We start from the raw sequence: 21,288 nt of genomic DNA, 5'->3' as shown, positions 1-21,288 counted from the left end.
ACCTCTTCAGAATCAACAGGAATAGTCGAAACAATTCAGCGTCCAGAATCTGCCATGGTGCTGCGACACCTACTTTTAGTCCGTTGGACCGTGTATCGTGTTTGGGCCCATTAGGGGGCGTGTCTAGGGTAGACGATGACCCTAAGACCTTTATAATCATATGCCGCTGCCGTCATTAGGTTTTGGGTTTTGTTTTAGATCAATCTGTCATTGAACAGTCGTCGTTATCAGTTTGCAAGACCCCAACTTCGAGTGCTTAATCATTCATCTGCAATTATCACTTCAATTGAGTTGCGTTTTATCTTGTTCTTGCTTGTGTTCTTTGATTCGTAGCAGGGATTAGCCTTCTTGGTGAGGTCAACTAGATTATGACACGGTTGATAACCAGAGGAGACGTGGTGCTAAGGTTGTAGGGTTTGGGTCTTTGTGATCTGAAGCCAGATCGGTGTGTCGCTCTCCGAACAAATCGTTGTTTATCTTGAACCTGACGGAAGATCGGGACCCTCGACCCCATTATGTGCTACATGATTCGGCTCCACTTTGCAACCTCCAACAATGCAGCCGAATACGAAGCCCTCGTCAATGGCTTGCAGATCGCTGTCGAACTCGGAGTACGGCGCCTCGACGTATGGGTCGACTCGCAGCTCGTCGTCGATCAGGTGATGAAGGAGTCGAATTGCCACGACCCCAGGATGGAGGCATACTGCAAGCTGGTATGTCGCCTCAAAGATAAGTTTGACGGTCTCGAACTCAACCACATCGCGCCTAAGTTCAACGAGGCTGTGGACGAACTTGCAAAGATGGCGTCGGTGTGGGCCCCGGTCTCCTCGAACGTTTTCGCCAGAGACCTCTACAAGCCTTCCATCGACCATGCCTCGGCGGCGGGAGAGGGCCCATCGATCGAGCCCACCGCATGACTCGAGGCCTCCTCCGTCACCGAGACCCCTTCGGCCGAGCCCAAGGTGATGGAAGTCAACACGAAACCTCCCGAGGCCGACCAGGGCATGGACTATCGAGTCTACGTACGAGCATGCATACGACTATGACGTCGAGTGCATCGAGTATGCCGAGGCTATCATAGAGGCCAAGACCCTCATCGTCAACCTCGACCAACTTGGTAGCGAGGTGCCCGACTCCAAGCGTCATGCCGGAACTTTCGAGCCCACGAAGGCCATCAAACTCGTCTCGGTCAACCCCACCTGCCCCGACGACTGGGTGCTGAGGATCAATGCCACCCTTGACATCAAATAGGAAGCCGTGCTCGTCGACTTTCTCTGTGCGAACGCTGACATGTTCTCATGGAGTCCCTCGAACATGCTGGGCATATCGAGGGAGGTCACCGAGCACACCTTGGACATCTAGGCCGGCTCTAGGCTGGTGAAGCAGCGCCTGCGCCGATTCGACGAGGAAAAGCGCAGAGCCATCGGTGAAGAGGTGCAGAAGCTTTTGGCAGTCAGATTCGTCAAGGAAGTGTCCCATCTGGAGTGGTTAGCTAATCCTGTGTTAGTCAAAAAGAAAAATGGGAAGTGGAGGATGTGTGTAGACTATACCGGTTTGAACAAAGCCTGTCCGAAAGTCCCTTTCCCATTACCTCGGATCGACCAAATTGTTGACTCCACTACGGGATGCGAAACCCTGTCTTTCCTTGATGCGTATTCTAGTTACCATCAAATCAAGATGAAAGAGTCCGACCAGCTCACGACTTCTTTTATCACACCATTCGACATGTACTGCTACGTGACTATGCCATTCGGCCTCAGAAACGCGGGGGCCACATACCAGCGGTGCATGACCCAGGTCTTTGGCGAGCACATCGGGCGAACCGTCGAGGCCTATGTGGACGACATCGTGGTCAAGTCCAGAAAGGCCGGGGATCTCGTCGACGACCTGGAGATAGCCTTCAAATGCCTCAGAGAGAAGGGCATCAAGCTCAACCCCGAGAAATGTGTGTTCGGGGTTCCCCAAGGCATGCTCTTGGGATTCATAGTATCGGAACGTGGCATCGAGGCCAACCCGGAGAAGGTCTCGGCCATGACCAACACGGGACCGATCCGAGACCTTAAGGGAGTACAGAGGGTTATGGGATGCCTTGTGGCTCTGAGCCGCTTCATCTCGCGCCTTGGCAAAAAAGGCTTGCCTCTGTTCCGCCTCTTGAGGAAATCAGAGCGCTTTTCGTGGACTCCCGAGGCCAAAGAAGCCCTCGCCAAACTCAAGGCATTGCTGACCAATCCTCTTGTCCTGGTACCGCCAGCCAAGGGCGAGGTTCTCTTACTTTACGTCGCCGCAATGACCCAAGTGGTCAGTGCGGCCATAGTAGTCGAGAGGCAGGAAGAAGGGCATGCTCTACCCATCCAACGACCTGTCTACTTCATCAGCGAGGTCTCGAACTCAACCACATCACGCATAAGTTCAATGAGGCCGTGGATGAACTTGCAAAGAAGGCATCGGCGTGGGCCTCGGTCCCCCTGAACATTTTCGCTAGAGACCTCTACAAGCCTTCCATCGACCACGCCTCGGCGGCAGGAGAGGGCCCATCGATCGAGCCCACCGCAGGACTCGAGGCCTCCTCCGTCACCGAGACCCCTTCGGTCGAGCCCAAGGTGATGGAAGTCAACACGAAACCTCCCGAGGCCGACCAGGGCACGGACTGGCGGGTCCAGCTCCTTGATTGCCTCATTCGAGGAGAACTTCCCATAGACAGAACCGAAGCCCGACGGCTTGCGCGACGAGCCAAAGCTTACGTCCTCAGCGACCGCGAGTTGTACCGGCGAAGCCCATCTGGCGTCCTCCAATGATGCTTCACTACCGAGGCAGGTCGAGCCCTACTTTGGGACTTGCACGCAGGAGCCTGCGGGCACCATGCGGCGCCTTGAACGCTCATTGGAAACGCCTTTTGCCAAGGGTTCTACTGGCCGACGACGGTTGTTGATGCCACTAAGCTAGTACGCTCTTGCGAGGGATGCCAGTACTATGCGCGGCAAACGCACCTCCCGGCCCAAGCCCTCCAAACCATCCCCGTTACATGGCCCTTCACCGTGTGGGGGCTAGACATGGTTGGGCCTCTACAGAAAGCCCCCGGGGGCTACACCCATCTGTTGGTAGCAATCGATAAGTTCTGCAAGTGGATCGAGGCTCGTCCGATCAATTGAACCAAGTCCGAGCAAGCGGTGCTATTCTTCACTGATATCATCCATAGGTTCGGGGTTCTAAACACCATCATCACTAACAACGGGACGCAATTCACCAGCCGCAAGTTCTTGACGTTCTGCGATGACCACCACATACGTGTGGCCTGGTCGGCCGTGGGACACCCTAGGACGAACGGCCAAGTAGAACGTGCCAATGGCATGATCCTACAGGGCCTCAAGCCAAGAATATACAACTGGTTGAAGAAGTTTGGCAAGAAATAGCTTGCCGAACTCCCGTCAGTCATCTGGAGCCTGAGGAATACCCCGAGCTGAGCCATAGGGTTTACACCGTTCTTCCTAGTCTATGGGGCCAAGGCCATCCTCCCCACTGACTTGGAGTATGGTTCCCCGAGGCTTCGGGCCTACAACGAGCTAAGCAACCGCACTACCCGCGAGGACACCCTTGACCAGCTGGAGGAAGCCCGAGACGTTGCGCTGCTACATTCGGCCAAATACCAGCAAGCTCTACGACGCTATCAAGCCCGCCGCATTCGAAGCCGAGACCTGAAGGTGGGCGACCTGGTGCTGAGGCTGAGGCAGAGCAACAAGGGCCGCCATAAGCTAACCCCGCCATGGGAAGGACCATACATCGTCGCCCAAGTGCTGAAACCCAGAACCTACAAGCTAGCCAACAAGAAGGGCTAAATCCTCACCAACGCTTAGAACATAAAACAGCTACGTCACTTTTACCCTTAAATTCCCAAGCATTGTGTACATTGTTTCCCAAAATACAATTAAGAAGCGTTCTTTAATTGTTCTAATTTTTTGAGAAACCCGCCGAGCCCATCGCGGGCCTCGGCATTACGATAACACCATAAGGGAGACTCAGCTCTGCCTCGACAGAGGTGCCCATTGCGGGGCTCGCACAGGACATGGCTCTACCTCTGCAGAACCGAGCCTCCCTCGGGGGCTAGAAGGGGGGACTCCCCCCTAAGTCCCACGTACCATTTTCTAGTCATTTTTTCGAAAAAATTTCTACGCCAAACTCTCTATTATGCTCTGACAAGTCAATTGTAAAAGACCTAAGGACTGAAAGTCTATCTCACTGCCAAAAGGCCGGCTGAGTCATGAGACGGCTTACGCCTCCGGGCTACGGCACTCCCTCACCACCTTTTCGCCCTAGGGATAGCTTAGGCTCCGAGGAAGTCCTTTGCAAGTGACATGCTCAGAAATAGGACAGAGGGCAGAGGCTCGAAAAATACAAGGAAAAATGATTAAAGAGGCGCAGACGCACGATTACTTAAAAAGGCCTCGATGGCCACCAATGTTATGGTAGGGTAACACAATCCCTAATCTAATTACACGGCCTCTTGGGCCCAGGTCAAGCCTCAGGGTCTCCAGCATCGGCGGACGGTGTAGGAGGGACCACCTCCTCTTCGAACAGCTTGGCCAGCACCATGCTAGGGTCCTTCGCCGCCTCCATCAGCTTCATTACCGCCTTGTCAGCCTCCCCGTCATCATCGGGCAGCACGTAGCCATCGCTGATAGCCACGAGATCGACGCCGATGTAGTGCGAGGCGATAACAGCCAGGGCACGCTTAACGCCCGTGTGCAGCGCCCCTCGAAGTCACTCGCGCACTTGGCCGCTTAACGCAATCAGGCGGCTCTCGAGGGAGCTGCCCGACTGGACCCCCTTGACCTCCAGGGCCTCGTAGGCGGTACGAGCAGCGCTCTTTAGTGCGTCGTGCTCCCCGATCTCGGTCTCAAGCACCGCCTGCACGGCGACAGAGGCCTCGGCTGCCCGGGTGACCTTTGCCTCCAACTCTGCGCCAAAAGAAACGGAATGGGTTTGAGCGTAAAGGAAAGCAAGCTGAACAGGGGCACAAGCCTACGGGACTCATCCTCAGCCTTCTCCTTCCAGCGTTGGGCCTCGACCCAAGAGGCCTCGGCCTTCTCCTTCAGGCGCTGGACCTCGACCCGGGAGGCCTCAGCCGCCCTAGAAGCCTCTCCCTCTAGCTCTGTATCACACCAAGGAGTTAGGGGCCAAACGCAAGAAAAATAAAATAGGGGGAGTAGGACTCACCCTCGGCCTTTCCCCTCCAAACCACAACCTCGGTCCGAGAAGCCTCAGCCGCCTTAAGGGCCTCATCTAAGGTACCTTTTGTCAGCTGGTGTGCACCCTGCTCCATCCCCAGCTGTCCAGCAAGGGCCTTGACTGAGGCTATGGCTTCTGCAGCCCAGGACCTGAAGGCATCTCGATCACCGGCCACGCGGGTCAGCTCCTCCTCCAGCTCCTTGACCCGCGCCGCCAAAGGGGGTGACCTGCTCCTGGGCCACCGCCACCGCAGCCTCCATATCGGTACCGCGTAGGCGGAGGTCCTCCACCTCCGCACTCCGCGCCGATAGTAGCTCGTTGGCATGAGCGAGCAGGTCCTTCTGCCACTGGAGCTGGTCCCAGACGTCCCTCTCCCGTCGGAGGAACACTGACTTCCCAAGGGACCAAGCCTCGAGCTCCTAGATAGGCAAAATAGGGGTCACGACATAGCCGGCAAGCTGAGGCCGCACTCATGAAAAGACACGAAGCTCATGACATAGCTGTCGTGGGGCCTCGGCTCCGGCTCGCCCGACGGAGCAATCCACTCCGGCCTGTTGGGGTCGGTAACCGGGTGGAGAAGGCCATCGTTGACGAGCGACTAGAGCGTCTCCACGGTGACATCGGATTGATCCCAAGGGTCTGCCTCAACGACAACGGCACCGGCCATGGGTGCGATAGAGAATACGACTACGACGGTGAGCCTCTCTCGCTCTCTCTACCTCGTCTCTCTCTCTCTCTCCTTCTCCTCGGTGCTCTCTGTTCTAGCAACGGTGCAAGGGCGGCAAAGGCGAATGCAGGCAAGGTAAGGAGGGGAGGGGCAAGGCTCGTTGCGTATTTATGCAGGAAAGAGGTGAAACGGGTGGGTGACAAAATCGGGAAAGTTTCCCCCAGATCCGGCATAGTTAATCCAGATCCGATTTTACCGCCCACGTACCCACCTTTCCCTCATTAATCGCATGAACAGTTATGTTCCCTCCGCTGACACGACATCGCGTCCGACCACGGCGGCGGTAGGCGCCGTTCTGCCTCCCTAAGAAAATTGCCTCAAAAGGCGCGCCTGTTGTTGTCAAACCGATGGGGGGAGGGAATATCCCCCACCCGATTTCTTTCAGACGAAGGAACTGGGCGTCTTGCCCACTACGGTCCAGGGGTTCGAAGGCTGGGCCCCCGAGGGTTTCGACAGCCGCCCCAGGGCAATAGAGTCAGGGACGACTATGGGCGAGTCCATATGGGGCCGAGACCCAAGCAAGCGAAACGCTTGGGACGCCCTAAGTCGTGTCCGAGACCGGCAGGGAGGTCTCCGAATGGGATCCCACCGTAGGGAGGCACCGAGCCACCGGGGCCCAGTGAACGGCCCCGACACCCACTAGAGAAACCCTCTGGTACTCTTGGAGTGCGTCTCTAGACCGCTAGCTAACCCCTAGCGAATGGGGCTCGGGCCTCCACTCGGACTTACCCGATAACAGCTCACCGGAAGTGCCACCGCTCGCGCCCATCGAGGGTAGCCTGGCATATTCCACCCCTCCTTCTGAACGAAAAGGAAGCGCGAGGGTCGTACGAAAAGCCAGGGGAACCCCTGACGGCCCTCTCGCTCCATGCAGAGGCTAAGGGGCTCTTCCTGCAACTTTGCCGAGACCTAGCAACCCAGGCTCGCACTCGAGGGGGCTCGGCAAAACAACCCCTCCTTCCGAACGAAAAGGTTGCGCGAGGGTCGTACAAAAAGCCAGGGGAACCCCTGATGGCACTCTTGCTCCATGCAGAGGCTAAGGGGCTCTTCCTGCAAATATGCCAAGACCCCGCGGCCCAGGCTCACACCCGAGGGGGCTCAGCAGACAAACCCTCATGCGCGAGGGGCGCCCAAAAAGTCAGGGGAACTCCTGATCGCCCTCTCGCTCTGTGCAGAGGCTCAAGGGCTCTTCCTGCAACTTTGCCGAGACCCAGCGACCCAGGCTCGCACTCGAGGGGGCTCGGCAAACAACCCCTCTGTCCGAATGAAAAGGATGCGTGAGGGTCGCACAAAAAGCTAGGGGAACTCCTGACCGCCCTCTCGCTCCATGCGGAGGCTCGGGGGCTCCTCCTACACCTAAGACGAAGACAAGCAACCCAAGCTCGTACTCGAAGACTCAGAAAAACACGATAAAGGGCATCGAGCCCGTTACGGTCTAGGGGTTCGAAGGCTGGGCCCTCGAGGGTTTCGACAGCCACCCCAGGGCAGCAGAGTCAGGGACGACTGGGGGTGAGCCCATGCATGGCCAAGGCCCAAGCAAACGTCCGCTCGGGATGCCCTAAGTCGTGTCTGAGACCGGCAGGGAGGTCTCCGAATGGGATCCCACCGTAAGGAGGCACTGAGCCACCGAGGCCCATCGAACAGCCCTGACACCCACTAGAGAAACCCTCTGGTACTCTTGGAGTGCGTCTCTAGACCGCCAGCCGACCCCTAGCGAATGGGGCTCGGGCCTCCACTCGGACTTACCCAATAACAACTCACCGAGGGTGTCACTGCTCGCGCCCACCAAGGGTAGCATGGCACCCTCCACCCCTCCTTCCGAATGAAAAGAATGCGTGAGGGCCGCACAAAAAGCCAGGGGAACCTCTGACGGCCCTTTCGCTACGCGCAGAGGCTAGGGGGCTCTTCCTGCAACTTTACCGAGGCTCAGCGACCCGAACTCGCACTCATGGGCCCGGCAAACGCAATAAAACCCCTCCCACAACGCAAGAAAAGCCTCTGGAGGAATAAATCCACTCCTCCAGGGCCTTAGGGGCTACACCCGGCGGGTGCGCTCGCGAGCACCCACCGAGGCCTCGAGTACGAAACACCATCCCGCCAGGAGCTGCTGCAAGACAAGCCTCATCAAAACCTCAAAGAGAGTGCTCACACTCTCCCTGAGGCTCGGGGGCTACTGTCGGGTACCACAAAAAGGGGTTCCCTAAGCAATAATAGAAAAGATCGCTTAGAACCCATCAAAATCAAAGCCAAGGAACAACTATTAGCTAAATACCAAACATGTCCGAGGTTTAGCTAATTTCCGCCTCGCTAGAGGCCTCACGCGGAAGGCCTCGGACGGCCTACCAGTCTTCCGTCTCGCTCGAGGCCTCGCACGAAAGGTCTCGGCCGAGGAACCAATTCTCTATCTTGCCCGAGGCCCCGCGTGTACAGCCTCGGATGGGACGCCGATTCTCCACCTCGCTCAAGGCCGGCTCGGCAAAACAACCCCGTCGCCTCCGCCTCGACCAACTTCTTGGACAAGACGTCGTGTCCGACCGGTGTGGTCGACCGCTCCCGTGATATCAGCCGAATGATGGCTCGACACAGCGGCGTGTCCGACTAAACGCCAGTCACGTCGACGCCACGCCGTCCAGCATAGGACAGGGGTTACCGGGTACTGTGCTTGGTACTGTGCCCACGACCGACGCCCATACTGCACTGTGCTACCTAACCCCTACTCTAGAAACAATGAGGCATGTAGAGTCATGTCCAGGTTACTATAGCCTCGGAATCAGTGTACAGAACCAACTGCTCCCCCCATGCCTCGGCAGTCTACTTCAGGGTCTCGGCAACCTCGGGATTCGTGCCTGTCGAGCCCCCTACGACGGCTCGGCCTCGGCACCAACTGGGTCTTGGCTCTTCACGCAGCCAATGCATAGCAAGCAGCACGTCGCTCGCCAGGCCCTGCGTCCAGCCAGCACTGGAGCTCCCACGTCGCACAAGTTCGGATGTGACCGGCACGTCGCTCCAGCGCTTCAAGGGTGAGACCACTCCATCAACCATACCACCATAATAATAGGTTACAGGGCTCGGACATACCGCCTCTGTTCGCACGACGCCGCATAGCTAACACATGCATCACCCCTGTCCCCCCTTCAACTATAAAAGGGGGGCGGACGAACTCATGAGGGGGACAAACACACACTCGACTTTCTGTAACACGCATGCTTCTCCGCCGCCTGAGATCAACATCTCAAGCAATCCACGCCGCTCCGCGCAGAGACCTGGGACTAGCTCCCTCTCTCGCCCTGCTTGTAACCCCCTACTACGAGCATTTCAGTGCAAGGAATACAAGGTCGATCTTCCAGACTGGACGTAGGGCACCCATTGCCCGAACCAGCATAAATCTTGTGTTTCTTTGCATCACCATCTGGGATTAGGGGCACGCATCACATTTTTACTAGTTGGTTGAGGGCCCGCCGGTCCAAAACAACGACACCCATACAATGGCTCAGACATGTAGATTTTGTTCTCCTTGTACTCGGATACACTTGTTCCACTGAAGCTTTCATTGAAATGTTTAGACACGAACAGTGTCTGATCATCGATGTCCCTCACCCTAGACCACTCAAGCGTACGGTCGTGGAGGTTGCACTTGTAGATCGCGCTGCTGTAGGTGTAGCTCTATGTCTCGTGGAATGTGCTCACCATGGCACCCACAATGTATAGCTCACCGTTTGATTCCAGGTAGCTACAGTGGTAGAGCCCCGCAGGTGGCAACAGCGATGGTAGCAGTGTCGCGGTTGAAGTAGCTCCGACGACGTTGCTGCTGCAGACGGAGATTTCTTCAGTGCAGTCGATCGCCAAGAATTTATCTTGGCAGTGGACGATGGACCCCATGGAGAACTCCAGTTTGGTGTCGAGCAGCGTCCATGCGCTGTCGACTCCAACCCGGCAGAACACGACCTCCGTGGAGCACCCAAGCATGGCCATGGCCACGCACTCGCAGCCGGCGGTGTCAGGCGGCGCTGAGAGCATGATCTCACAGAAGAACATGTCCCTCATATCTTCTAGCTTGATGGCGCTGTCTGCAGTATCCGCGTCCCCGTAGCCATTGGTGGGATGGAGGACCCACCGGTCGTGGACTCTAGACACGTGTTTCGATGAGGACACCGCCATGGCGTGTTCGTCTGCTGGCAGGAGCTCAATGCGGGGGGCACAGGCACCGGCGAATGGGTTCAGCAGCGTCACGAACGCCGCCTCGTCCATGAGCGCTAGCCACCCACATGAGGAGCCACACGCCACCTTGCCGCGCACATCGGGCAATGTCTTGGATAAGACCTTCTTCTTCAGGATGCAGTAGAAGCTGACGCGGTCCGAGTCAGGGTCGAACGGGACGACAGCGCGCCATGGGGAGAAAGTGGATCGAAAGGACGCCGCGTCGTGGCTTGACGCGAGACGCTGCCCGATGGACTCGAGGAGATCCTCTGGCAGGCCAGATCTCCAGTCAGGGAGAGGTAGGGACCTTCTCTTAGGATTGGGAGGCTGAGCCATAGAAGACAAATGACATCAACTATGGTTCACGCAAGAAACAGCAAGCGAGGGCGATGGAACACGTGAGCGTGAAACCAAATGAAAGGAGAAAAAAGATGTCCCTTTTACAAATGTAAAGAGTGGAAGTAATTAAATGTAGGCAGATTTGATAAGGTTATTAGAAATGCAAAGAGGTTTCTTTTGTCTTAATTCTCTTTCCTTTTATGTTAATTCTCTTTTCTTTTGCTCGTTGCCATGTATGCTGGTGCATGCAAACATGCAATGTGTATATGGATAGCACAATAATTTTTTACTTTCTATTTTACCGTGATTCCTCTATCACATGACAGACAATATTCAATCAAGGAGAATGACACGATCAATCAGTAATTAAGATGTCGTGGGATCGTAGGCGTGGGCAGACGAACAAACCAAAACAAATATCGCACCAAAAAATATCCACACTTTGTTCTTTTTAGTTATAGGAGAAGGAGATATACGTGTATACGGCAAAAACACTAGGCTATCCTTTCGAACAAAAGAGCACCCAAAACCTTCCCCGAAAGGCGAAGGCATCGTCTAATCGAATCAAATCAGGGCTAGCGAGGTGGCGGCGGACGAAGGGCCCACGCGTCAGAGACTACAGAGCGAGGGGGGTATCACTCTCCAGCGGGCGATACGATGGCCATGGCGGTACAAACCAAAACAAATATCACAGGGGTCGATGCATGATTATTATTTTCTTCCATGCATGTGGCCTTAGGTGATCGATTTGTTTTCTTCAAAGCAGGCGGGGATCCTTTGAAGAACATCAACGTATCTTCCTTCTAGAGCAGCATGATTTCTATGTATGATTATTATTTCCTTCCATGCATGTGGCCTTAGGTGATCGATTTGTTTCCTTCAAAGCAGGCGGAGATCCTTTGAAGAACATCAACATACCTTCCTTCTAGAGCAGCATGATTTCAATGCCTGATTATTGTTTTCCTTCCATGCATGTGGCCTCAGGCGATCGATTTGTTTCCTTCAAAGCAGACGGGTATCGCAGGCGTGGGCAGACGGACGAACCAAAACAAATGTCGCACAAAAAATGTCCACGTTTTATTCTTTTTAGTTGTAGGAGATTTCGACTGAATCTTTGAAAAATTATAGTAAATCATAGAAAAATCATAAAATAAAAAATCTAATTTTATTGGACTCCATATGAGTAGATCTACACAGTGAACATATAATAGGGTATGCTTTAGTACAAAGGCTTTGATGTGGCTTTAGATCTATGCTTTTTTGTAAACTAATTGGAATAATTCATAGCTGCAGTTCTATGGTATAATTGTGATGAAAGTTTTATGGTGGACTACTTATTGTATGATTGAACTATAGTAAAATTTTCATATTCATTGGATCATGTATAGCTTCGTTATAGATTTATTTATATTTAATAAGCATAAACCTAAATAAAATATATAACTAAGTTATACATGATCGAATGAGTATAATTTTTTACTACAGTTTAAATATACAATAATTAGCTCATCATAAAAATTTCACCACAATTGGACCATAGAAACTGCAGCTATGAATTATTGCATTTAATTACGTAAAAGCATAGATTTAAAGCTACAACATAAACTTTGTTCTAAAGCATACCATATTATATATTCGCTGTGTAGATCTACTCACGTAGAGTCTAAAAAAATTGGATTCTTCATTTTATTATTTTTCTGTGATTTACTATGATTTTTTAAAGATTCAGCCAAAATAAATAAATAAAAGAAAAAGACAAAACTGCCTTCAAAACCACTTATAACCGGGCCAGGGAGGTAAGATGAACGGTTTTTAAAGTTGAGGGAGGTGTTTTGCCTGGTTTTAGAGTTCAGGGAGGAAAAAACGGATTTTTACAAAAATTGAGGGAGATAATGCAGACTTTTTTCTTTTTCGAATACACAGCTGCAGCAGAACAGCCAACAGGGGATTGGCATATGATGATCATGTTTGCTCAAAAAAAAGATGTTGATCAAGTTGCAAACTTTGCGCTTGAACTAACTTGTGTGTTAGGAGAAATAAAAACGATAGAGAATCAGCATGTAATTGGGTCGGAGTGATCTATTTAAAAAAAAAATCCGAGTGATCTATTATTATTCATCTCAACCCACAACCTGTTTCCACGATAATTTTTCCTTTTTTTCTAACTAGCACACATGTCCATACATCACAACAGGAGGAAAATGCTATCAAATGTTAATGGAAATGGGGATAGGAATATTACATATCTATTTATTTATTTTTAACCTTTTTCGTAAGTCAGGATAACCATGGCATCTATAATATAAGTTAATATCGGTAATAATATGTCCTATTAAATCTATCTCAAATTAAAATACGATCTTGATAGATATATTTCCTTTCATTGTAAGGCAAAAAAAAGTCATAAATAATATCATAGCTTTATTTCATACTATTTTTATGTTGGTGGAGTTCGAAGTTTCGTGATTTCTTTTAAAGGTCATAATAAAAGTATGTAATTCTAATATCTGAATTATATTCGTAAGGAGATAGTTACCGACGTGTCAAGGATTAGTCTATCCGTTCATGATTATGAAGGAGATCTATCTCAATTTCTACATGGCAGCCCTCATCGAGGATTACACTGGTACATGCGTACAACTTGGAGCTAGATATATTTTGATTAGATTGACAACAAACTTCTCAATATTTGTTCACGGTTCAATTGGTTGGACCATAGGCTATTAGTTTGATTTCTTATTAAAACTATATACAAAATTCATTGGTCAAAATGTTTATTTATTAGGCAAAAGTCAGAGTTCAAAGACATCTAATTATTATTTTTTTACATATGTAAGAAAAAACAATAGATACTCTAGTCTATAAATAAAAGAAAAAATCTAAAAGAGTATAGAAAGGAAAGGAAAGGAAAGGAAAGGAAAGGAAAAAGAAGTTGATATGAAAAAAAGAGGTGGACACTATAGAAAAAACGGATCAAACCAAAGGACGGACGCGGTTACTAGACACGGGAACAGCAACGGAGAAAACACGGATACAGATTTAAGCTGGATTAAAAAAATTATGACAATTTTTTTTGTTAAGTATAAAGAAAAAACTTAAAAGAGTATAGAACGGAAAGGAAAAAAAGAAACGGAACTTAAAAGAGTATAGAACGAGAAGGGAAAAAACAAATGCAAACGCTCACGGCTCACGGAAAAGGTACACATGGAAAAAAAGGACGTGGACAAACCAAAGAAACAGACGCGGTTAGTGGACGTGAGAATGGCAATTTTATTTTTAAGCAACACCATCCTCTTTATTGAGTTAGGAGCATTGTACGTGTTACAAACACCATATGCTGGATTCAAAAACCAAACATGTCAGCTCTAACTCGGCATGGATCGAGCTACGAGCTATCCTATGAACATCGGTATTTAAGTCTCTATGCTCATGTACAAACTTGACACTTCTAAAAGCTGCTTTCCTCGCATTCATCTCTCGGATTACTTCTCCATAGATTCCGAGATCGCCTTGTTGTTCACGACATTCAGATAGTCACCGGCTAACTTGAAACTGTTAGCTCGTAGGTCTGAAGCGAGAGTCATCCCTTCTCTGCATGCAATAGATTTGATCACCTCATGGTCGACAATTCCCCGAAGGACCAGCGCCGAGGCTCCCATAAATCGACCATCCTACGTGAGAATGGCAACTGAGAATGGCAACGAAAAGATGTGATAATAGATTTGGACTGGACGAAAAAAATTTAAGTAGAAATTTTGGCTCTTTAATATTATATATATATATATATATATAGATACAGAAATTCATATATAAATTTCTCGTGCAATTTTTGTGTGAAAATTTTCCAAAATTACCTTCGCAGAAAAAGAAAATCCAAAATTAAAATTTGGGCGTTTACCACGAATCTTGGGCCTTGGGCTCTTGGACCAAGCGATGCTTTCCGCGGGCCGTTGGGCCCGTGGAACCATATCCGTTGCAGTAGACTTCAGAAGCGCTAGTTCGCTTGCTGTTGTTGCTGCTGTGCTGCCAACTGAAGGGATGCGAGCCACCGCAGGAGGCCGCGCGGTGTTCCACCTCCAACACCTCCGCCCGCGCCCGGCATGGCGAGCCCCTCCTCCTCCCGCCACCACGCACCTCTCCCACTCAGCGCCCGCGAGGCGCGCCGACCACCGTCGCCTCCCCAAAGGTTTGTCTTACCAGCTACGCCCGCCACTCCCGCCCCCTCGCACGGAGGGTGTTCGACGGAATGCCCCCCGGCGACGCCTTCGGTACAGGTAGTCGCGGGCATGCTGTTGCTGCTCGTGGGGTGCTTCTTTGCGCGATGGATTTTACTTCGCTACGCTTCTATTGAGGCCTGCGTGCTGTTCACGCGGGACTGCCTGCCTAGGATTATTTATTACCTAGTACTAGTTTCCACATCGTATTTGCCTTACCAAAGCAAAGAAAATGGTTGCCTGCAAAGTGTTTGAGAGCAGCTCCAGTGTACTCCTCAAATCGAACCGAGGGAAAGTAAGATTCGATTAAACGAACGGAGCGCACTAGAGACATCGACTGCTTCCAAAATCGGACTTTGCAGAAGAGTCGAACTGTGCGACGTCCTCCCTATTAAAATATTATGCTCAATCGGCTTTAGGGAGTGCACAGCGTGTGCATGAGCGGCCAGTTCAGATTTTTTTGGTTGTTTTTTGAAGCAATGGTCGGATGCCACACTAGAGCTTGCGAACTTTACTTTACCAGATCAAAATGTGTTAGAACAATGTCAGTTTGGTTCGACGCCACACTGCTGATGCCCTGACGAAATGCCCATTTCCAGTCATGCTTCTCAGTTTGATTTTTTCTTGCAGGAAACCAAAACTCTGCTGCTCCCACAAGCATTATTATTGTGGTTTTCAGTGTCGTTTCAATTTTCGTACATTGTTTTTAATATTTTCCACTCGTGCTGCCTTCAACTCAGGTTCTTTATCAACTCTGGAACCGGGGATTTCATCAGTCTACTTGTGTCGGCGGGCACACTCTGCAACATGTAGCTATACGTTGGATGACAGGTTACAGGGAGAGCTAGATGATATGAATGTAAATTCTTTTCTAAATATTTTAGCAAGTCTATTTCACTTGTTCAACAGGCCAACAGGGCCTGACATTGAAACCCACGTTCTGGTTCATTAATGACATGGGAATCATTGTAAAACTGATGACTTACATAAAAGAATGGAAAGTGAAATTCTCACTCTTGGCAATTAACTAATTTTCACGCCTCAAGCACTAACCTTATGAAGCACTTGTGAGTTGTTTAATTGAATCATCTCACAAAAGAAGACCGTATTTTCTTGGGCATTAAACTTCATGATCATGCTTACCTGCTATTCTTCTACTCCTTTACCTCATTCCAGGGAGAACAGAGAAAGCAAGAGACAGTTGGTGCGTTTCAGAAAATACCAATGGTGATGCCTGCAACTGATATACTAATGTCAGCACAAAGGAAATCTAGAAATGTGCCACCAACAAAAGGTATGATTCATCTGACCATTAACCATTTATTATTCACACTCTGCTAAATGAGTGACGATCGTTCTCTTAACATTTTGTTTTAGCATGACCAGATGTTTGCTTTATGAATCATATGTAATGTAGGTATAGCAAATATTGCTAAGCGTGAAAGGAACAAAGGTGCGAAACAGCTTGATGCCTTAATGAAAGTAAGTGGATCATGTTGTCTCTCTGCTGAGTAAGTTCATTTATTTGATATTGAGAACTGTTTTGTTTCTCAGGAACTTTCTGTACCGCTGAGAACATACACAGAAAACTTCCCAAAGAGGAGAGATTTGCATCCTTATGAGAGGTCTCTCATTGAGTTGACTTTTGGGGAGGGTTATTATGAGCAGGTATAGTTCTAAGAACTTCGTTTTCTTGGTATTGAGTATTGGTATGAGATTGTCCATAATGGCACAGAAACAAGTTATCAACTTGGTATGAATAATACTATGATACTTCTCCCTTCTACTCGTTGAGTTATTATGATGTTGTTGGTAGTGCCCTGCCAGGTTCTAGGACGTGTGGATACTCTCAGGAAAAAGATTACTTCTGTTGGAAAGCAGCATGCTTCAGTCTGTGCTAAGGTGAATGCATACCAATTGATTTATACATTAAATTATATTCCAACTTATGGAAATGCATACTGGTTTACTGTACTTGGAGATAAGATGTACAATAAGGTATTGTTCAAGGGAAAATGATCAAATTTGACTCCCACATTCAAGTCAAGACATGTCCTCTGAAACTCTCTTGTGTGCGTATACTTGCAACTCATAATCCAATAATAGTTATGCTAAGTATTGAACCATCTCACCACGTTTTCAGTCCAGTGGATTAGTTTGATCTCACTTTGCAAAGTTACAAAAGCATGGTTTCAGTTTTCGGAATATGATTGTTATCAGTTTGTTCTCACTTGTGACTAATAAAATAACAGAAAGTTATACTCAGTATCAGTGTTACATCATATTAAACATTTTCTAGGAAAACATGGGATGCTATGTCTAAAATCTAATATTTTGATCTGTAATCTTTATTTAATAAACTATCATTTTATATTTGGAAAATCTTGACATTGCTCCCATAACTGGAAATTTGGGTAATATTTGTTTTCTTTTTCATAGAATAATATGGAATCTTATTCCTGATGTATATATATTTAACCTTGACAGTCAACAACAAAACGTGAAGCAGAGGAGCGCCTCACCGAGGTCTGTTCAGATTCCAACTTATACAACGATTGCTGTTCTCGATCCTTTGTCGCTGTCTTATGGCCATTGACAAAAAAATTCTGGAAGTGACCCTGTAGTTGCATTGCTAATGTTTTGCTTTTGTGTCTCTATCTACTTTTCCAGGGCAGAAAGAAACTTGAAGAGGCTTTCCAGCATGGGAAGCATGCCATTGATGATTTAGTAAATGTTGCAAAGGTATTAACTGCAGTTATCTTTCTTTCAAGTTGGAGAATAAGAAAATGATTTCGGTGCCTCTTTTTTTGCTGATGTTATTCAGGCTTCTAAATTTTTTAATTTGATTTATGGCTAACTTTTGAGTTGCTACAGGCTTTGCGTTCTATGCCTGTTGTTGATCTACATATTCCAACACTATGTCTAGTTGGATCACCCAATGTGGGGAAGTCATCATTAGTCCGCATATTATCATCTGGAAAACCTGAGGTAATGCTCAGCACAGTTTGTATGTTGGTAGATGGTAGATACAGTTTCACAAGCAATTTCTGCTCAGCACAGATTGTTGTTGGTAGATGGTAGACACAGTTTCACAAGCAATTTTCTATTGCTAATGTGTAATCAGAAGTAGTTGTGATCGTCTTGTTTGACTTGTTGAGTTCTTACCAAACAGTAGTTTTTTAATGTTCATGCCTCATCCAATGTGTTCCTGTATCAAAGAATGTGTTCTTCATTGGTGAGCTTCAGTTGACATCTTTGAGAGGCTTGACTTAGTAGCAAAACGTTTCTGTTTATCGAATATACATTATTGGAAAAATGCCTGACTACGGGTTCTGATTGTTGAGTACTTGAGTTTGTTCCATGTCATCATTTAAGCATTGGTGGCTGCAATAGTATTATCTGTAATATACAGTTAGCTGATTGCTAAATTCCTCTCGTGTCTCATCCTACTTGTATTTCTGCAGGTCTGCAGCTACCCATTCACAACAAGAGGGATTCTAATGGGTCACATTGTATCCAATCACGAACGTTTTCAGGTTCAATCATAGAACCATTAGACTTGACACCAGTTTTGCTTCCTTTGCTTTTCTTCACAACTGAACAAAGGCATCCTTCTGCAGGTTACGGACACTCCAGGACTCCTAACGAGGCATGATGGTGAGTCAGACTTGGTTCTCAAAGCACTCTGCTTAAGAGGCTGTGTAGCTTTCATGTGTAAATGTGTGATATTTTTGTTAGTAAGTTCAGATGATTAATTTTCCTTTGTGCCTGATAAAACAATACTGTAGAAAATATGGTTTCTAGTAAAACTAAGAGTGACTGTCATTTACATAGTGTGTCTCTTTTTTATATTTTAGTTTATTGCTTATTATAGGCACATATTACTGCACCAAAAGCTCTGATCCATTTTTTATTTTGGTTTTTTTTAAAGATGACAGAAATAACATAGAGAGATTGACACTTGCTGTCCTTTCATATCTACCTATCGCTGTCCTGTATGTGCATGATCTATCTGAAGACTGTGGGACCTCAGTGGCCGATCAGGTACATCTTTTACTTCTCTGTAGCTTCTGGTGTCATTTATACCCATTCTATTCTAGGGGACACCAGAAATACTAGCTTGCCTAGGTCAATCAGAAGAAAATTCAATTCTCAAAAAAATCAGAAGAAAATTCTTGGCCATGTGTTCAGACATGCCAAATCACAAGTTTCACATCCCTGCACTTAAGCTGATGTTTTGTTTGGCAGTACATCACGTACAAGCATATTAAGGACAGATTCGGCGACCGCCTATGGCTTGATGTTATATCCAAATGTGATCTTTTGGGAAAGAAAGAGCCCATAAGCTTTCACGATGCTGATGCTGATGTAGCACAGTACAGAAGATTGGGGCCAGAAGGCGCCCTCCGAGTATCTTTGCAGAGTGAAATCGGCGTCAAAGAGGTTAGCTATTCTCGTGCCAGCCTCATACTTAAATCTATAAGTTGTGTTTACTTGTTGCTTATTGTAGCGAAGAGGTTAGCTATTCTCGTGCCAGCCTCATACTTAAATCTATAAGTTGTGTTTACTTGTTGCTTATTGTAGCGACTGCCAGGCCCGTTAGAATTTAGACTAATATATTGCTTCTGTGTCTCTCCAGCTAAAGGAAAGAGTGCATGAGCTACTGACCTCTCAGATGGCTCGGATCAAAGCTAGCAAGGCGGAGCATGAAACACAGGAAGTAGGGACTAGTGTTGTTTACTGAAGTTTGACAATGAGCACTCGAATATCCATGCTGCATGTTTGTGTAAACATTCCACTAATGTCGATGACGGTAACGCATTTCATCTGTTGTCATTTTGCCCATTTGGAAAGGGTGGTCAATATGAATTATTAGTATGAATGTGATTGCCCATTTTCTTTCCCCCTACCGTGGCCGTTATCCATTCTTTAGCAGGGTACACCGTCCGTCCCAGAATGATCACCATTCTTGTTTTCTCCATTGCAGAAAGATTATCATTCTTGTTTTTCAAGAAGTCAACTAATCTCGAGTTTAATCAAATAAATTTATGATGAGTAATAATTACCCTTAGATAAATAATGGAATTATTTTTAAAATAAACCTAATTGATCGTAGCTCAGCTAGTTTTATTATTATTATTATTATGGAATCCGGGTTCAAGTCATTGACTGGAAACTTGATGTAGGTGTTCGTACTTTTTTCAAGTTATTATCTAGAATATAATAGCGTTATTCATTAGTAGTAATACAATGAGATATTTATGGTGACTTTTTCAATCTTGAGAGTTGTTAGTTTAGTCTTTCGGATGTGCTCATAAGGTGTGTGTATATGTGAGCGTCTAAGTCTTTACTCTAATTTATATAAAAAAACTATTTGAAGATACATATGTTGATACTATTTTCTGTAAATTTAGTCAAATTTAAAAAAGATTGATTTAGTCCAAACTTAGAATTACATTCTTTTGGGAATGTAGGGTGTAGTAGACATCCTAATTGGAAATAGAATCCTCCTTATGTTTAGTTAAATACACTGACGGTCCTTAAACTTGTGACTCTACGCCACTTAGTTACATGATCTCTCAAAATTAAAATTTGTCTCCCTAAACTTGTTAAGTCGGGCAAGAGAGGTCCATGCCTCTTAGGAGGACGCTAATTAGGATAAAATTTTATAAAAATCACTCTGCTATAGTTATTTCTAGACATATCTTTTATTATATATCTAGAAGGTGTGTATAGAGAAACAACTATGTATGTAGAAAGCTAAAATGACTTACAATTTTAAATAAAGGTTTAATTTTTATTATTGCAAAGAAAGGAAATACGATCCATAGTCTCATTTTGGGGATGGGGACAGGCCCAAGAGGCCAAGCGTCTTGACTGAGCTGATGTGCCCATCCAAAGTTTGCATTCCTTCTATTTCCAATTATAAGCCCTTGTTTAGTTCGCGAAATTTAGAATTTGGGGCTACTGTAGCACCTTCGTTTTTATTTGGCAAATAGTATCCAAACATTGACTAATTAGGCTTAAAACGTTCGTCTCGCAATTTCCCACCAAACTGTGCAATTAGTTTTTCTTTTCGTCTACATTTAATGCTCCATGCACGGGCCGCAAACATTCGATGTGACAGGTACTGTAGCAACTTTTTGGACTTTGGGGTCCAACTAAACAAGGGCTAAGATGTTTTGACTTTTCTATATACACAGTTTTTGCTATGCACTTGGATCTAAATTATGTCTAAATGCATAATACAAACTATGTATCAAAAAGCTAAAACGTCTTGTAATTTGAGACAGAGGAAATACGAGTGTCTGTTCTGCAAGCACATTTACACGACGTTGGAATATTGAGACTTGAGAGTTATTGTCATGCTGCAACCCGAAAAGCGACATTGCTTTCCCTTCAAAACAAAAGGAATACACACACTTAGCCCCAATCTATATCCATATCCTCTAATAAAGCTAATCTCCAATAGATGTTCTATCTCTTCATACAGGATGTCCACATCATCCAATTCACAAAAAAAAGATGTCCACATCATCCTCTAATAAGTGCTCCACTAACTTGTAATTCTTTTATGTAATCTATCTA

At 47.3% G+C, this 21,288-nt stretch overlaps 2 protein-coding genes across 3 annotated transcripts; one reads left to right on the top strand and one right to left on the bottom strand.

Annotated features, from left to right (window-relative positions):
- Positions 1 to 4,509: 4,509 nt before the first annotated feature.
- Positions 4,510 to 5,317, bottom strand: LOC136469133 (uncharacterized). Its single transcript, XM_066467450.1, has 4 exons — positions 5,212 to 5,317; positions 5,021 to 5,146; positions 4,768 to 4,952; positions 4,510 to 4,725 (listed from the first exon to the last, which is right to left on the bottom strand). The coding sequence occupies exons 1-4, from the start codon at positions 5,315 to 5,317 to the stop codon at positions 4,510 to 4,512; spliced, it is 633 nt and encodes a 210-aa protein (XP_066323547.1).
- A 9,190-nt stretch (positions 5,318 to 14,507) lies between these two features.
- Positions 14,508 to 19,534, top strand: LOC136472197 (nucleolar GTP-binding protein 1-like). 2 transcript variants are annotated; one of them, XM_066469930.1, is made up of 14 exons: positions 14,508 to 14,672; positions 15,441 to 15,559; positions 15,877 to 15,994; positions 16,118 to 16,182; positions 16,255 to 16,368; positions 16,528 to 16,602; positions 17,188 to 17,226; positions 17,371 to 17,442; positions 17,575 to 17,688; positions 18,165 to 18,236; positions 18,321 to 18,357; positions 18,632 to 18,744; positions 18,949 to 19,143; positions 19,340 to 19,534. In XM_066469930.1, the coding sequence occupies exons 1-14, from the start codon at positions 14,525 to 14,527 to the stop codon at positions 19,442 to 19,444; spliced, it is 1,386 nt and encodes a 461-aa protein (XP_066326027.1). In that variant the 5' UTR covers positions 14,508 to 14,524; the 3' UTR covers positions 19,445 to 19,534. The 2 variants fall into 2 exon arrangements, with proteins under 2 accessions (XP_066326027.1, XP_066326026.1); XM_066469929.1 differs by having other exon boundaries at positions 15,331 to 15,559.
- The last annotated feature ends 1,754 nt before the right edge of the window (positions 19,535 to 21,288 follow it).

The sequence above is a fragment of the Miscanthus floridulus genome, chromosome 8, assembly GCF_019320115.1.
Source record: "Miscanthus floridulus cultivar M001 chromosome 8, ASM1932011v1, whole genome shotgun sequence".
Classification (NCBI taxonomy): Eukaryota; Viridiplantae; Streptophyta; class Magnoliopsida; order Poales; family Poaceae; genus Miscanthus; species Miscanthus floridulus.
Note: the sequence above shows the minus strand (reverse complement) of the source record. Positions and strands in the feature narration are given on the sequence as shown.

Excerpts from the sequence above, each read along its gene's own strand:
- LOC136469133 (XM_066467450.1), bottom strand. The coding sequence starts at position 5,317 with ATGGAGCAGGGTGCACACCAGCTGACAAAAGGTACCTTAGATGAGGCC. Across the intron at positions 5,147-5,211 it reads TTGGAGGGGAAAGGCCGAGG|AGCTAGAGGGAGAGGCTTCT; the intron begins GTGAGTCCTACT and ends GGTGTGATACAG. Across the intron at positions 4,953-5,020 it reads GAAGGCTGAGGATGAGTCCC|AGTTGGAGGCAAAGGTCACC; the intron begins GTAGGCTTGTGC and ends CTTTTGGCGCAG.
- LOC136472197 (XM_066469929.1), top strand. The coding sequence starts at position 14,587 with ATGGCGAGCCCCTCCTCCTCCCGCCACCACGCACCTCTCCCACTCAGC. Across the intron at positions 15,995-16,117 it reads AAATGTGCCACCAACAAAAG|GTATAGCAAATATTGCTAAG; the intron begins GTATGATTCATC and ends TATGTAATGTAG. Across the intron at positions 18,358-18,631 it reads ACTCCTAACGAGGCATGATG|ATGACAGAAATAACATAGAG; the intron begins GTGAGTCAGACT and ends TTTTTTTTAAAG.